Source organism: Sarcophilus harrisii, chromosome 1 (assembly GCF_902635505.1).
Source record: "Sarcophilus harrisii chromosome 1, mSarHar1.11, whole genome shotgun sequence".
Lineage (NCBI taxonomy): Eukaryota > Metazoa > Chordata > Mammalia > Dasyuromorphia > Dasyuridae > Sarcophilus > Sarcophilus harrisii.
The window spans coordinates 213,742,549-213,760,336 of NC_045426.1; the positions used below are offsets into that span (position 1 = coordinate 213,742,549).

Sequence of the window (17,788 nt, forward strand, 5' to 3'; positions counted from 1 at the left end):
ATTATGGAGAACATTTTGTATGTCTTAAAGCGCTATATAAAGGTGAGCTATTATTAGTTCAAAGCTCTGTTTGCTGCCTGGCATTTTTCCCAGCTACTAGCCTTTGTAAGACAGTTCTTTCTGCCGGATTGTCCATGAATTGTTCCTACAGGGTGATATTCCTCATTATTTGCTGATTGAGCTGAATTGAGCTTGACCCCTTCACCCAATTGGATTGAAGTGAGCTGTTGTGTTCAGGCTTAACCAGCTTAATGATGACTGGGGAGGACTCTAAAAGTGAGAGGTCAGTGGTCTGAGTCAGAATGGTTTAGGCAGAAAGAGAATAGCTTGGTTGGATTTTTACTGAGAGGCCAAGGAGTAGAGTAGTAAGAAAAAGATTATCTCATTTGAGTAGTGGATTGAATCTGAGAAATTTAGAAGACTAAGACTGAAGCTAAAGGGTCTTTGTAGTCTGAATAAGCAGCTTGGAAAGAGCTTTGGAATTGAAATGAGAAGACCTTGGATTCAAGGTCTGATGACTCTATGAATTCTTGGACTTGAAGAAAAATCACTTATCTTTTCTGGGTCTAATTTTCCTCATCTGTAAAATGGGGAGGTTGAACTGGATTATTTCAGATATAATATTTTGTAACTGAGATAGAAACGTGGCAGAGAGGTTCATAGAAGCTGTCATTCTGATGACTTCAGAGCTTCATCTGTTTTTATTGACCCATTTCACACTCATCTATTCAGTGTCTTCTCAATTTCTAATGAGAGTCACTCTGTCACGAACCTAGAGAGAAATCTGAATATTTAAACTAACCATCCTTCTCTTTGGGGGGAAAACAGGGGGCCCTGACAACTTTCCTGTTTGTATCAGTCTACTTTAGGACATCAAGGTGGCATAGTGGTAAGAGCACTGAGCCTGGACTTGAGTTCAAATCCAGGCATTTATTAGCTGTGTGACCCTGAGCCAGGAATTTAATCTCATCTATAAAATGGGAATAATAGCAACTTTCTCCCAGGATTGTATTGAAGATTAAATAAATAATTATAAAGTATTTTTCTTAGTACCTAGTGCAAAGTAAGCACTATATAAATATTGACTATTACTGTAGTCCAGAGGTGGGAAATATCCAGTCTGGAAGCCTTATTTGCTATGGCAAATGCAGGCAATGATGAGCTGAAAGCTAAGTAGAGCAACTTCCTATTGCTTGAGTTCTATAAATTAATAATTTTATATGGCCTATAAATAAAATTATAAATATCCAAATGACCCTTGATAGAAAAAAAGATTCCCTCCCCCTGCTGTAGCCTATCAGTGAGCTTCTTTTATATCCATTTTAATCCAACAAGAAAATATTAAGTTATATAAAGAGCACATGTGCTAATTGCTAGGGAATACAAAGATAAAATGAAAGACATTCTTTGCCCTCAGGTAGCTTACATTCTACCAATATAATATCCTTTGGATAAGGGCCTGGAATTAAGGATGGCCAGAATAGAACATGATGCTTTCCTTTACTAGCCATAACCCACCCCACCCCCTTTTTTTCTTACTCTAATTATAAAGGTTGTGCTTTAAAGTGATGTGGTTGCCAGAAATTTGATTGGCAAATAAACATTCTGTACCTAATCAGAACCAAACCAGAAACACCTAAAAACTAAATAGCTGACAACAAAATTTTTTTTCAAAAGAGGCAGCATTTGAAAATTATAATTTTCTTTACATTCTACTCATCTTAAGAGTCTTCTGGTACTGAAGATATAAAAATGTTACTGTGTGAACAGTACAGCCACACAAAGGCAGCTGTCTGGGGGAGACATAAAAGCTGCTGTTTCCTTAGCGGGAAAAACAACACCAAACATTAGTGTCCTTTATGTAATTTCTTTATAGCTAGAACCCTGGAATTGATTATAGTAATTTAATTTATTTATAGCCAGTCTGCTTCCATAAGGTTTTGAGACAACTTACATAATTAAAAATAGTGTAGCAGAGAATAATGAAGGCTACAAACAGAACAAAGACCTATCTAAGAGGAACATGAGAAGCAAAAGCTACCAGAAACTTGGACAGTAGTAATTACCCAAACACCAAATCTGGTCCTAAGTTTTGGGGCTGACAAAGGATGAACCAGAAAAAGTTGGTTTCATTATCTGACAAAAGAAAGCACACATTAGACAAAAAAAAAAAGCACACTTTTTTTTTTTACTGGAACTAGACTTAAGTTATGAGATTTGGGGGCTCTATCAGACAGTACCTTCAGCTACTCTTTGACAAAAGACATGGAAACACAGACATGTTATTCAAATGGACATTTTTGTATCCTCTACAAAAGCTCAATTCATTATTTGTGTGTATCTACTTATGTACATGACAGAGGAAGGAGTTAGGAAGGGGGTTAAGATTTTGTCTACATACCTTGCCTGATGAGTCTTGGAAAATGTGAAACTTTCTCTCAGACAGCAGTTCAGTTAAATTCAACAAGCACTGATTAAACATCTTCTATTAAACATCACATAACAGTTCCATTAAATTCAAGAATTGATTAAGCTATGTGGCACAGTAGATAGAATGCTAGGCCTAGAGTCAGGAAGACTCAACTTCATAAGTTCAAATCTCTCCTCAGACAATTAAAAGCTACTGAAAAAAGTCACTTAACCTTATTTGCCTCAGTTTCCTCATCTATAAAATGAAAGAAAGGCAGAAGGAAATGGCAAACCATTCCAGTATTTTTGCCAAGAAAACCCCAAACAGGTCCACAGAAAATTGGACACATCTGAAAAATAACTGAACAGCAATGATGTCCCTAGGACCATGCTGTGGGTAGATGCTCTAAATATACAAACAAAAAGGAAATAGGCTCGGTACTCAAAGAGCTTATATTCTTCTAGGAAAAGATAAATAGATAAGTAAATGTAAAATATATACTGAGGAAATGAAATTTAATTTTGGAAGTGGGACAGAGAACACGAGCAACTGTTGAATGGGGTGATGGTGGTGATGGTAGCAAAGAAATGACTTGTATATAGGAAATGGCACTTGCGCTGAGTCTTAAAGGAGAGTTCAGAATTCCAAGAGGCAAAGAATAGGGTGGAAAGCATTCCAGACTTGTGGCTTAACCTGTACAGAGGCCCATGGAAGTATTGAATATGGGAAAATGGAATATTGAATGTAGAGGACAGCAGATAGGCCAGTTTGAAGTCAATCCGCAAAGATAGGTTAGATCCAGATTGTAAAGGGCTTTTGATGATAAATTGAAGAATTTGTGTTTTATACTTGGGTAGCAATTTTTAATTTGGGACCATGGGCCCTCCATTGTTCTGTGAATAGATTTCAAAACATCCATGAAGTTGGATAGGAAAAAAAAAATTGCATTTTATTTTCACTTAACTCTAACTGAAACTAAGTCTTTCCTTCAGTTAGTTAAAAACCCCAAGAAGGAATCCACAGGTTTCACCAAACTGTCAATAGAATCTTTCTCCTTTTCTTCCATTCCCCTTCTTGAAAAGGCAATCAGTTTGATATAGATTATACATGTGCAGTCATGCAAAACATTTTCATATTAATCAAGTTGCAAAAGAAAAAGCAGACCCATTTTTTAATCAGTTCATGTAAGTCTTCCCAGGTTTTTTTTGAAGTCATCTCACTCATTTCTTATAGCACAATAATATTCTACAGATGAGGAAAGGAAGGGAGAGAAGGAGGAAGAAAGAAAAGGAAGAAAAAAGAAAAGAAGGAAGGAGGAAAGGGAGGGAAGGAAGGTAAGAAGAAAGGAAAAAAGAAAAGGAGAGAAGGGAGGGAACAAAAGAGGGAGGAAAGAAAGAAAAAAAGGAAAAAGGGGGGAAAGGAAGAAAAAAGGGAAGGGATCGGAGGAAGAGAGAGGGAAGGAGGGAAAAAGGAAGGAAGGAAGAAGGGAGATATAAGAAATTAACTGACTTGCCCAAGTTCATTTAGTTTAATAAGTTTCTGAGACAGAATTTGAACTCGGGTTTTCCCAACTTCAGGGCCAGTGCTCTGACTAGTATTCTACCAATCTGTCTCTGAAACATGTAAGGGTATGCATTACCAGCTGATAACTGTCCGTAGCAGAAATGTATTTTAGAGCCCCCATGGACTACCCATTTGGAAGTAAAACTGCTTTCCAATGAGTTGTCCAGGAAGAATTCCTTACAAAGTACACAGGTTTCTGAATAAATTTGAAAAGAGTTATTGAAGACTGTTCAAGTAAGTGTTAGAAAGGCATCTTATATTGAGATCCTTTCAACAATTCTTTTGTAAATTTTTTGAATTGATGCCTTTGGTTTTTATATGACATTCATTTAAGTTACATCCCTATATGCTTCATTCCTACCAAAGCTACCTTCTAGATTTAAAAAGGAAAAGAAAAAAAACAAAACAAAAACAGTTCAGCAAACCAGCCAACTCGTTGACTGATCACAATAACAATAATTATTATTATTACATAATATTGTCAATATATTATTATATAACTGCTAGATATAATATTATAAATTATAATTTAAAATTACATATGTTATTATGGCTAGAATTTATAGCACTTTACCTTTATCTCATTTGATCCTTATATGATCCTAAAAGGTAGATGCAATTATTATCTCATTTTATACATGTGGAATCAGACTGAGAGAGATTAAGTGATTCAGTTAAATATGTGACAAAAGAATTGAACTCAGATCTTCCTGACTCCACCACTCCATGCACTACTCACCTACCTAGCTACTTTATATATTGCCAGTTAATATGCAGTATTCTATATCCATAATTCCCAACCTTTGTACCAAAGGGAAGAGGCATATTTTCTCAATTATTCTCTTGGGCCAAGCTTTATGTTTTAATTATATAGGGTTCAGTTCCAATTTATTACTCTTCCCAGTTATTGTGTGCATTGTTGTCTTGTTATAATTACTTTAACTAGCCTCCATTGATATACTTTTTCCCATGTTCCTACAAATTCTTCCTGTTTGTTGTTTCTTATGGTGAGGTAAAACTTCAGTTGTTTAAATTTGCCATTCTCTTATAATTAGACATTTGGATCTATCTTTCACATGGTAGTTTTAATGGTTTGAAATTTGGGGATCCATTTGTTCATACACTTTGACTGTCACCCATTAGATTATAAATATGTTTATTAGCTCTTGGATATCTCTCCCTTTTCAGAAATTTTTCCTAATCAATGGTTTTTCTTATTTTACCTAGGTCTAGTATAAGCTACCTGACTGTGGGGAGTCAGTTAGCTCTTCTAGGCCCCTGTTTCTTCATCTGTAAAATGAAAGTTTGATTAGATGATCTTTAAGGTCTCTAATTATTATTTGCTGATACTGGCCTGTAAGTACCTTATGCAGTAGCCAAACTGGAGTGCCTAATGTCCTCAACCTGTCCACAACTTTGCCAAAGTTGGCTAATGGTTCAGTGCATATAGTATTGGACCTAGGGTCAGGAACACCTGAATAAAAATCTAGTCATATACACTTAGTAATCAAGTGACTTTAGGTAACCTCAATTTGCTTCCGTTTTCCTCAGTTATAAAATGGAAGTAATAAAAGCATCTACCTCTGAGGATTGTTGGATCAAATGAGCTATTTGTAAAAAGCACTTAACACAGTACCTAGCACATAGTAGGTATTTTATAAATGCTTATTCTCTCTCTTTCCCCACCCCCACCCCCATCTTCACATTCTGGCAACTTCATCATTCCACTGAAATTGATTTCTCCAAAGTTGTTCTCTTCATTGTAGATCTGATGGTTTTTTCTAAGTCCTTCTTCTTCTCGACCTCTTTTGTCTCATTTTAGACTGATGAATACCCTACCCTCCTGGATACGCTTCTTCTGGGTTTTCTTCAACCTCTGTGACCACCCTTCTGTCTCTTTAGCTGGATCTTCATCCGTGTGTCACACCTACTAATTGAGTGTATCCCAAGACTATCCATGACTCTTGTCTTTTAATATTGTATGTATTTAAATATGTATTAAATATGTATTTAATATTTGGTCATTTACTTGCTTTCCATTGGTTTTAGTTATGCAAATAGCTCCCCGATTGATATATCTAATCTTCTGATTTACATTCTCTCATCATCAGCTGTCCTAGAAGTATCAAATTTATGACATCCAAATAACCATTATCTTTGTCCTGAGATACCCCTCCCCCCTACTTTAAGACTTTCCAATTTTTGTTGAAGGCTCTAATATTTTTCTAGTCTCTCAAGTTCATAATCTTGTCATTTCCTTATTCTTGACTTCTCGGTCTTCCTCAGTCCACACATCCAATCAATTCCCAAATATTGCTGTTTCTGCCTCCACAATGTCTTTCTTTTTCATCCTCTCCCCTTTAAATAGTCACCACCACCTTTGTTCAGGTCCTTAATATCTCACTTGGATTATTGCAATGACTTTTTATAGGGCTTCCCCGATTCAAGTTGTTGGGTTTTGTATTCTTATCCATCCTCTTCGAAATATTAAATTTCTTAAGTAAAGCTCTTATTATGTTTTTCTTCTACTCAGTAAACTTTTGCAGCTTCTTGTTTCTTCTAGGATAAAATAAAGGTCCTGTTTGGTTTTAAAATCCTTCCCAACATGGTCTCAGCCTATCTTTCCATTTACTGGACATCACTCCCTCTCCTATACTTCTATCTGTTCCTCACACATGGCATGCCATCTATCATCTGTGAGTCCTTCCATCTGTTCTCCCTCACCCCATGTCCAAAATATACTATTTCCTCACTTATGCTTCATAAAATTCCTTCCTTCCTTAAAAAATGTAGCTTGAATATCACTTTCTACTTGAAGCCTTCAAATTCTAGTGCCTTCCTAACTTAAACATCTTATATTTAACATATTATTATTTAATCATTTCAGTCACACCTGACCCTTTGTGAATCCTGTTTGGAGTTGTTTGAGCAGAGATACTAGAGTGTTTTGCCATTTACTTCTCCAGCTCACTTTACAGATGAGGAAACTGAGGCAAAGAGTTAAATGACGACCAGGGTCACACTGTTAGTGTCTGAGCACAGATTTGAACTCAGGAAGAAGAGTCTTCTTGACTTTAGGTCTGGCACTCTATCCACTGCAATGCCTTGTATTTATTCTTTATGTATTTATTCTATACAAATTTATATGTAATTGTCTCATTCATTAGAGTTTAAAAACTCTTTGAGAGTAAGAACTATTGCATTTTTTTTATTTTGCAGACTTACTGTTAGAATCTGTAAAAATTCACAAAAATGCACAGTTCTCTTCAAAACAGTTTTTTTAGGGGGCAATAATGAATCCCTTAGGCTTCAAAACCAGGGCTCTCATTTAAATGTCTTTAATAGCAATATCCTTAAAGACCACAAGGTGGTGATGTGGCTCCATGAAAGTATACATGGCAACTCAACCTACTTCTCTTCCTTTTCTGTTTTTGCCTGTTTTCTGTGGCTTGCTTTCTGACTTCCAACTCTCTTAATTTTTTCTCTACATCAAAACAAACTAAGTCAGGTTAATTTGCATATTGCTTGTAAGTAATAGGGTTTTTCTTTTTTTACAATGAGTTGGTTAACCTTAACAGAACAAAATCTTCCACTTTAAGGTTATTGGTTTTCAGTATTCATAGAACTAAATATATCTAAAACATTAACAGTCCCATACTTTTTCAAATTTTCTGGATTCTGGATTTCACTCGGTCAAATATTCCTCTAATTCATTTACCCCTAGTTGCCTCTAAGATGAAAGGATTGGATTGAATTACTTCTGCAGTTTCTTCTTGGGTGTAAAATTCTCTGATAAAATATTTTTTCAATTCTGGGTTTTGGTAGGGAATTGAGAGGAAGAAGATTATTGTCAGGGCATCCTTTCTCTCCTAAGTATGGTGGTATTAGATTTAGATGTTTTCTTTTTTATCCTTAGTTTTATTGATATTTTATTTTTACATCAATGTTATCTTAGACTAAATGCTTTCTTCTTCCCCCATCCATCAAACCATCTTTTGTAACAAAGTTTTAAAAAAAAGACAGAAAGCATCAGCAAAATCAACCATCTCATCAACTGGGTTGTCAAAATATGCAATATTGTATACTCATAGCCGTCCACCCCTTCAAAATAAGAGATGGAACTGCGCTTTTCCAGTTCTTTTGTGGGCCAAAGTTTGTCATTGTAATTATTCAACATTCTGACTTTTTGGTCTTTCCATGTATACTATTATAATCATTGTATACTTTGTTTTACTGGTTTTGCTACTTTCAGTAGCACTGCACTGAAAGTAGTACATCATTTCATATGTCTTCCCAGGCTCTCAGAAACATTTTTAATAATGGGCAAAAGTTCAGATTTTTTTTCCTCCAATCCATCTTTTAGATAGCTGCCAAATTCAAATTTTTAATACAAAAATCTTTGTCACTTTCCTACTCAATAATCTTTAGTAGCTCACTATTTCTCAGTCCTCAACCTGCTATTTAAAGTCCTCCATTGTATAGTTTTTTCCCACCTTTTCCATTTTATTTGATATTACTCTTCTTTTAGCACTCTCTGTTCTGGTTAGACTAATCCATTTGCTCTTCCATTACATTCTATCTCCTGTCTCCATCTCTTTGCACAAGTGGCTTTCTATATCATTGCTCTAATTTCTTGATTTTCTTGACTTGACTTGTGTAATCCATAACTTTCTTTAAAACCAACTCAGCTGTCATCTAATACATTAGGCTCTTCCTTCTTAACTAATTTGATTGTGCTTCCACCATTAACATTATTTCATACTACTTTCAGTATTCTTTGCATTTACTTATCTATTTCATGTTGTATTTCCCCGTTTCTCCCACAGAAAGCATACTTTAATGACAGAATTTTTTTTATCTTTATTATCTGATAAGATGTTTTGTACATGAATGTTTAATAACTTTTAATAGAATCTGTTATTGAATATTTAATCATTTTGTGTTTCATTTTTAAAGATTAAATATTAGAACTTTAAAATATTAATATTTATAAAAATAACTTCATAGGAATCATCATTTCAGTTTCATAAGGTGAAAAGGTCCCTGAATTTGAGACCAGAAGACCTGGATAAGAATCAGGTCTCTTTTATTTACTAAGCATGTGACTTCATGGAGAAGAGTTTACCTCTTTGGGATTCAGTTTCCCCATATGTCAGTTAATAAAGTTGGATTGATAGATTCAACAAACATTTTTTAAGCAAGGCATAGTCAAATATAATATAAAGCGTTTCTACCTTCAAGATGTTTAAATTATTAGGTCTCTGGCTTTAAATTATCTGAAACCTATTGGATTTCTATCTGAAGATGTTCAGAAAGAACAGAGCTTATGATCATTTCAGCTCTGGAATCTATCAGTAGAATTTAAAGGAGACCATGTAGGACTAGTTTAACTTTTTCCTTTAAGACCTACTGTTTTTCAGTAATGACTTTGGACAGGTCACTGTTTGCAAATGTATGGAATGTTTCCAATTAAAGGCATTTCTAAACTTGATGAGGATTGCTTTTTTGCTAATATGTTTGCTTTTTGTTTTTGCAGGATCTGCACAACTTAGATCTGATGATTGGAGTTGCTGCAGCCGGCATTGCTGTCTACCGTAAACATATTTGCACAAGTTTCTATCCTTGGTAAGATGAATTAATTTCTAATTATTTTCTGAATTATGTTTTGAAGTGTGTGCTAAAGCATTACTATCTCTTAATTAAAATTGTACTTCCTAGGAAAGTAGAGAAGTATCTTACTATAACTTCAGCTATACTCCACCAAGCCAAACTTTTGCTAAATCAAATAACCAGAAGTTTTTATTGATTGCTCATATTTGGCATGGTGAGCCAAAACATAGTCTTAAGGATTTTTCTGTCCAATCCAGCAAGTCTCTATTAAACATTTAATTTTCATATGCTAGGTTCCTGGGAAACCAAACAAAAAATAGTTTCTGTTTTCAAATAGTTTTCTTTTTATTGGAGAGAAACAACATATACACAAATAAGAAAATAGGTGATCATTTGAAAAGGAAGAAAACACAAAGATAACTGAAGGGGATCAAGGAAGGCTTTCCATAGTAGGGAACTAAGTGTTGAAAGAAACTAGGGATTCTAAATAGTAGAAGTAAAAAGAGAGTTCATTCTATCATTAGAGCAAAGACATGAAGGTCATAGTTAATGGAACAACATATAGAATAGTCTGTCTAAAATATAGAGGACATGAAAGGAAGTGATGATAAACAAGCCTGGAGAGGTAGGCTATAGACAGATTGTGAATGGTTTTAAATACTAAACTGAGAGATTTGTATTTTATCCCAGAGAGCATAGAGAGCTACTAAAGGTCCTTTAGCAAGGGAGTAATACTATCAGACTTTGATTATTTTGGTATGTAGAGTAAAGAGAAGAAAGTAAAAACTGGGAGTCTAATGAGGAATGGATATAGTCCAAGAGAAAGAAAATGAGGGCCAGGAAGTGGAGAAAAGGGGACAAATATGCGTGTGAAATTGATTAGTTGTTTCAACAAATTTGATAGGAGAGATAAGATTGATTGAAGTTTCAAAGATGACACCAAATAAGCTTCAGTGCCAGCGAGATAGTACTACCATCAGGAGTGGGTTAAGTGAGAAAAAAAACTGTTTTTAAGATCTTGAGTTAGAGGTGTCTAAGAGACATCCAGAAGGTGCTGTCCACCAGAAACTGGTGAATGCCCATCCTGCACTGTCTTGCCTTCTGGATATCACCTGGCTGACCTATCAGTATTCTGCACTTAGCACTTCAAAAAGAAAGTCAGTAACTTCTTTTATAATCTAGATCCTGGATCCCCTATAGAAATCCTTCTATTTCTGTTTAGACATTACCAACTTTTCTGTCACCTAGATTTTCAGCTTTGGATCATTCTGGCCTCTTCACTTTGCCACTGCAGATCAGTTGCTAAGTTTTGTTATTTCTATATCTATAACACCCCTCACACCTAGCCCCTTATAACTACTTGGATTACCACTGTTCTAGTTCAAATCCTCATTACCTCTCACTTAGATTATTATGATAGCCTTTTCTTTTAAACTTTTTAAAATATATATAGAGAGAGACATTTTAAATTTTAACTTCCGAATTTTTTCCTTCCTTTCCACCTCTACCCCCAATGTGATATCAATTGTACATGAGAAATAATGCAAAATATATTGGTCATAGCTCAAAAAACAGCAAAAAAATCAAATAACATGAATGAAAAAAATGTACTTCATTTTGAAATTCAGAGTTCATCAGTTGGCTGGAGGAGGATAACATTTTTTCATCATGAGTTCTTTGGAATTGTCTTAGATCACTGTATTGATCTAACAGCCATTGCTTTTATAGTTGATCATTATTGCAATATTGCTGTTTTTGTGTACAATGACCTCTCCATTTTTCACACTTCACTTTGCCTGGTTTTTCTGAAAATGTCTTGCTCATTCTTTCTCAATAGTATTTTATTTTTCCAAATACATGTAAAGACTTTTCATTTTTGTAAGACTTCATATTCCAAATTTTTCTTTCTCTCCCTTAAATCCCCCCTCCCCAAGAGAGCGAGCAATGTGATATAGGGTAAATATGTGCAATCCTTTTAAACATGTTTTCATATTTATCATGCTGTGCAAGAAAAATCAAACCAAAAGGGGAAAAAATAAGCAAACAAAAATGAGAAAATATGCTTTGATCCACATTTGGTCTCCATATTTCTTTTTCGGGATATAATTGGCATTTCCATCCCAAGTCTATTGTAGTTGCCTTGAATCACTGCATTATCGAGAAGCTGCTTATCATTTCTTATAGCCCAATAGTATTTCATTGCAATCATATGCCATTTGTACATAGGTTGTTTAATAAATTTTAATAGAAGCTTGTTTAGCCATTTCCCCATTGTTGAGCATCCGCTCAATTTCCAGTTCTTTACTATCACTAAAAGGGTTGCCATACATATTTTTGTACAAATAGTCTTTTCCCTTTTTTTCTGATCTCTTTGGGATATAAACCTTGTAGTGTTATTGCTGGGTCAAAGAGTATGCACAGTTTTATGGCTCTTTGGCCATGGTTACAAATTGTTCTCCAGAATGTCTAGACCAGCTCACTAGTCCAACAGTTCATTAGTGTAACTTTTATAATAGCCTTTTAATTGGTCTCCTCTAATCCATCTTCCATGTAACTGCCAAAAGTAATTTTCCTAAGGCACAGTTTGGACTACATCCTTCCCTTGTTCATAAATCTTACATAGTTCCTCATGACAAAATAGAAATGCCTCTGCTTGGCACTTAAAGCCTTTCACTACCTAATACCAATCTACCTTTCTAGATTTTATTTCACATTACTCATCTTCGTGCACTTTCTGCTACAGACAGAATAGACTACTTAGCTGCATTCCTAATCCCCACCTTCATGATTAGCATCTCATGTGCCTAGAGTGCTCAGCCTTCTCATTTATGCCTTTCAGAACCTTCATCTGCATATAAGACCTGACTTAGACACTGCATCATCTGTGAAGTCTTCCTAATCTCCCAGACTTTGTTCTCTTTACTTATCTGAATCCACATTTGTAACCCCTCAGCAGAATGGTCCTAGAGGTCACAATTTATTTAGTTTCTTTTTTTGGTTCCCCATTGTTTAGTTCATATAGTAGGTGATTAATAAATATTTGTTGAATTCAAGAATTTTGATTCTTATAATAGCTAGCATTTATAAGGTACTTTTAGGTTTATAAAACTCTTGTACCAATATTATCTTATTTGATCATCACAATAATCTTAGGCAATAGGTACTATTGTTACTCCCACTTCTCAGTTGAAGAAACTGGGACAGATCAACCTTCTCAGGGTCACACATCTAGTAAGTGTCTAAGGCTGGATTTAAATTCAGATTTTGTGACTCCAGGACCACTTCTCTATCCACTGACTACCGAACCATAGAGCTTTAGTCATAGAAATAGATGATCTGAGTTGCCTCCCACCTCTAACTCTTATTTTTTGTTTCTTGGATAAATCAGTTATCCTTTCTGTGATCCTCAGTCTCCTCATTTGAGAAGTGGAGAGACTGATACTTTTACCCAAAGATTGCTCACTAAAGTGTTTTCTAAACCTTCTAGTCCTCAATAAATACGAGTTATCAGAAGATAGGGATTTCATGGAGAAGAACATTTTATCTAATGCTTACAATTGATCATTTGAAGTTTATTTTTTTCTTTAAAACTTAATGGACCAGCTCTACTGCCTGCCTTTATTCAGTTTTTTGGTACTATTTATTTGCTAAGATGTCACTCCCTCTGCCATTGCTCAATTGAAATATCTCTGGGAAATGGATAGTGTTTCATTTATTTTGCATGGTGCTCATGTATGAGGTTTGTAATTTTATTTACATTGACAAGTGAAACTGTCTTTTCTTTGTAGGATGAACATCCTAAAAATCTCCTTCAAGAGAAAAAAGTTTTTTATACAGCAACATCAAAAGCATGTAAGTAAATCTACATTTATTTTGTTTATTGTGTGTCTTTAATTGTTCTTTCTGTGTGAGTTACATTAAAGGCCACCTTGATGAGATTGTTATTCCTCAAACCAAAGATCTCTAAAGAAATTGCTTCTTTGTGTACCTCTTTGGACTTTAAGATAAAAGGGCTGATCTGAAGGATCTTTGAGCTTCCTTATAACTTTACCCTTCTGTTATCCTATGAGTATTCATGAGTTAATGGCGCTCTCTTGTTTTCTCACTCTCTTCTTCCTCATCTCTGCATCTTAGCTTCCTGGGCTTCCTTCATGTCTCAATTTAAGTCTCACCTTCTGCATAAAACCTTCCCCAAACCTATTTAATGGTGTCTTCTGTCTGAAATTATCCTCAGTTTAGCTGTGGGCCAGCTATGTGGTATAGACCTAGAGTTAGGTGCTAGACCTAGAGTTAGGAAGACCTGAGTTGAAATGTGACTTCAGATGCTTATTATTCATATGAACCCAACTTAATATTCTCTAAATTATTGTGAACAGGGGAGGGGAGCTTTGCTTAAGACTTGGGCTGGGGGGAGGGGGGAAGAGAGAGAGAGAGAGAGAGAGAGAGAGAGAGAGAGAGAATGAGAATGAATGAATATGAATGAATCTCTGTATTGGGTAAGTCACTTAAGTCACTTAACCCTGTCTGACTCAGTTTCCTCATCTGTAAAATGAGCTGGAGAAGGAAATAGCAAATGATTCCAATATCTTTTCCAAGAAAACCTCAAAAAGGGGTCACAAAGAAATGGACACAACCGAAAACAATTAACAATAGCAAATCTTGTTTGCACATGGTTGTTCTCATATTCTCTCTCCTATTAGAAAAGACTATCCCCTTGAAATCAGACTTATCCTCAGTGTTTGGCAAAGTGCTTGGTATACAGTAGATGCTTAATAAATACTGATGGACATTAATTCTATCAGGCCCATCCTCTTACTCAACTTTCTCCATCTTTCCTATTATCATATGATCACCATTTTTCTCCCAATTAGCATCTCTCTTCTCCATTGATTCTAGTAACACTTCTCAGATCTCCCTTCTTCAATAAGTAAGCCACAGAACAAGTTCTGACATGAGCAAAATAAAAGAAAAATAATGTTATTCCTTTTTTTTGCTTAAAAATGTTTAACATTCATATGCATAGAAAACACATAAAGGGATTTCTCCATGTATATGTTTCATTTATTACACACCATTTGTTTCCTTTATCATACACAAACATACAAACATAGTATATTTGGAACTCTCACAATACATAGATTATTTATTATTTTCTCTCTCTGAGAGGATCCATTGGCCCCAGGGACTATCAGTCTTAAGCAAAGCTTCCCCTCACCCCCACCACAATTATCTAATCATTAGGGAATCTGTAGTTGGGTTGCTTGTATAGAAGGGAGTTTAGTTTCCACTCAACTTAATGTAATGTAATATAATGGAGTTTACATTCTTGGAGAGAATATAAAAGGGAGCTGCATGGGGGTGGGAGGATGAAGATAGCTGAGCTAGGGACAGGGTAGAGAAAGTCCTGTGGAACCTGGAGAGCAGTGAAGCCCTAGTTGGTCTGGACCAATTATTTACAATGGACATTCTGAGATTAACCAGCCAATCAGAAAGAAAATCTTTAAGGACTAAGGGTACTTCCCTTGTAAATAGTCCAGGATGGAGTAAGTTTCCAGGTTGAAGAAGTTTCTTTGGCATAATAAAGTCATAAGGAAAAGATTTAGGAGTATGGCATAGAGAGGAATGTAAGTAAATGTGGCTTTGCTGTTTCATCATCTTCAGTTGTCATGGAAGATTTATTCTTCATGTAATTTAAACAAAACAACTTAAAAGTATGAAAATGGTACTATTTTTATTTTGGCTTTTCCTAATTAGAAATGTCTGTTTTACTTGTTGGTATAGTGTATAATGTTATCAACACTTATCTATCTGGAAGTAATTGCAATAGTAATTAAAATGTTTTACTGATATTATTATTTTTTTTTCTGCACAGACTAAATCAAGATTATTTTCCCCCTCAGGATGAAGCCCGAGAACACATCATTGCCTTCAATATGTTAAATTATAGGTCTTGCAAAAACTTATGGAAATCCTGTGTAGATCACCATACATTTTTTCAGGCAAAGAAAACAATACCTCGAGAAAGAAGTATTCTAGCCCAGTACTGGACATTAGGTTCTAAAAATCCCAAAAAGTGAGTACACTTTATTGATTTTTTAAAAATTTCTAAAAAGTGGTCTGTGTTTGAAACATGTAATTTCTATCACTAGATAAATGAAAATCTCTGTTGCAAAGGCCTGCTACTGGTTCTAAGTGAGAATCTGTAGCTTGGGCTCTCTAGCCATGAAATCTCCAAAAATCTGATTTTAGAAATCTCCCAGCTTTTTGCTGCTAACATATCTACTACCCTAGCGTGCCCACTTTACAATTCGCCAAGATTTTCATCTGGCCAGGAAAGATGAGCCATCCCTCTCCATCCAAGGACTTTACCAATAGTAGTCCTCCTTTTTTGGTCCTCTGACAAGTGATGTGAAGGATTTGGTGAAATGGAAAATGTTTCCTTCTTATAAAAGAATTCTTCTCTTGGTATGTGAGGAATTTGGTCATTTTATGTGACATAGGTACAGAGAATGGGAACAGTTATACTCTCACAAGGTGGCCATTGGGACTCAGTGGGATGCTATGTATATAAGGGTGCTTTGCAGTCCTGAAAATGCTTATTTGAATTTTGGCATGCTCTCTATTTGAGTGTTGTGAGTGCATAGTGTAGGACTGATGTTGAGGAAACTTGGATAGTTGGGATCTGATGATAGTCAAAGGAATCACTATTGTACTAGGGATGCCAGATTTGAAAAAATTGTAGTGGATTAGACTAATAAAATAAATTTAATAAAATGAAATATAATGGAGGTAAATATAGTCATGGGATCATAGATTTTGTCCTTTGAGACCATTTGGTCCATTCCCATTCCATTTTACTGTTGAGGAAACTGGGTCTCAAATAATAATGAATTATTTATTTATCATAGAAATAAAATATTTTATTTATATATTGTATATATAAATAAATTACATAAATAAATTTAAAAATATGTATAAATTACATACACAAATACAAATAAATAAATATAATGTTATAAATTTTATGAATAAATATATAATTAATTAGTAAAAATTTTTTAAAATAAAAATAGGGTAAGGAATTTGCCTGGTTTTTGCACAGGGAATAAGTGATAAAGGCGAGATTTGAATTCAGGTCCTTAAATGCCAAAGCCAGGCTCATTCCACTATGCCACAAAATATAGGTTTCCTAACTCAGTGTCACCATTGTTTTTTTTTTTTTTTTTTTTTTTTTTTTTTTTCTGCTACTAACTTTTACTTTCCTTGTCATTTGCGAGACCTGGCTCATGTTCAGACAGACGGATCTCACTTTGCTTACCAAAAACAAACTCTACCATTCAGTTCCAGGCAATTTGGAGAGTTGTCAGTTTGAAAATAGATTTCAAGTAGGGCAGTGGTAATCACTTGGGCAGCTGAGATCTATCCAGGCTCCTTCTCCAGACTGGTTCCCTTTTTCCTTTTATAAACCATAAATGAAACACAGATCAGCAGAGCCTCTCATACAGCAATATCTCCTCTCCCAGGAAATCACAAGAAGAGTCAAGTCTCTGACCTTATGAAATATAGTCCCTGGGGACACAGACGCAGACACAAACAGAATCTCAAGGTCATTATGAAGGGTAAAATTTCCTAGATTCTATGACACTGCTGCAACCTTATCCCTGTAGTTAACAAAGCAATCATACTGTAGAATGATTCAGTTCACAAGACGAGCAGGTAGATAGATTAGCAGATCTCTTCTGGCCCTGAGATGCTGTTTGTGGATTGATTTTGATAGCTCAAAAAGTAGAGGAACGGCCTGGAAGGTATTGTCTGAGTGTTCACTGCTGTGTCCCTGTTTATACCTATTATTTGTTTCCATATTGACTTCATTGCCTGTGATTGCATAGCGAGCATAGATTTTGCTGAGTAACTTGTGGCTTCAATTACTTCCCCTCTGATTTCCGAGTTCCCTTTTCTCTGGAAGTAATTGAGGGTCGCCTTTTTAAGCATCAGTTACTGGTTAGCTGTGTCTGTAACCATAGTTACAGATAGTAAATATTGTAGGAAACTGGGCTAAGTGCATGCTAGACTCTGGGAGATAATCTGGAAATTGTATTGGGTTGTTGTTGGGGTTTTTTTCAGGGGGAAGGGAGGGGAAAGTAGAGGGAGGTCCCTGATGGCAACCTCAGTTATTTCAGTTTTTTTTTCAGCACTTTTCAGTTA

General features: G+C 35.2%; 1 protein-coding gene across 4 annotated transcripts in view; it reads left to right on the plus strand.

Annotated features, from left to right (window-relative positions):
* The window catches only part of PTPN3 (protein tyrosine phosphatase non-receptor type 3), a 294,046-nt gene that overhangs the window by 190,869 nt on the left and 85,389 nt on the right, over positions 1-17,788 (plus strand). For all 4 annotated transcript variants that reach the window (XM_031969204.1, XM_031969218.1, XM_031969227.1 and 1 more), the window contains exons 10-12: positions 9,510-9,598; positions 13,372-13,435; positions 15,484-15,656. In XM_031969204.1, the coding sequence (XP_031825064.1) occupies positions 9,510-9,598; positions 13,372-13,435; positions 15,484-15,656 (326 nt within the window). The remainder of the gene's footprint in view (positions 1-9,509; positions 9,599-13,371; positions 13,436-15,483; positions 15,657-17,788) is intronic.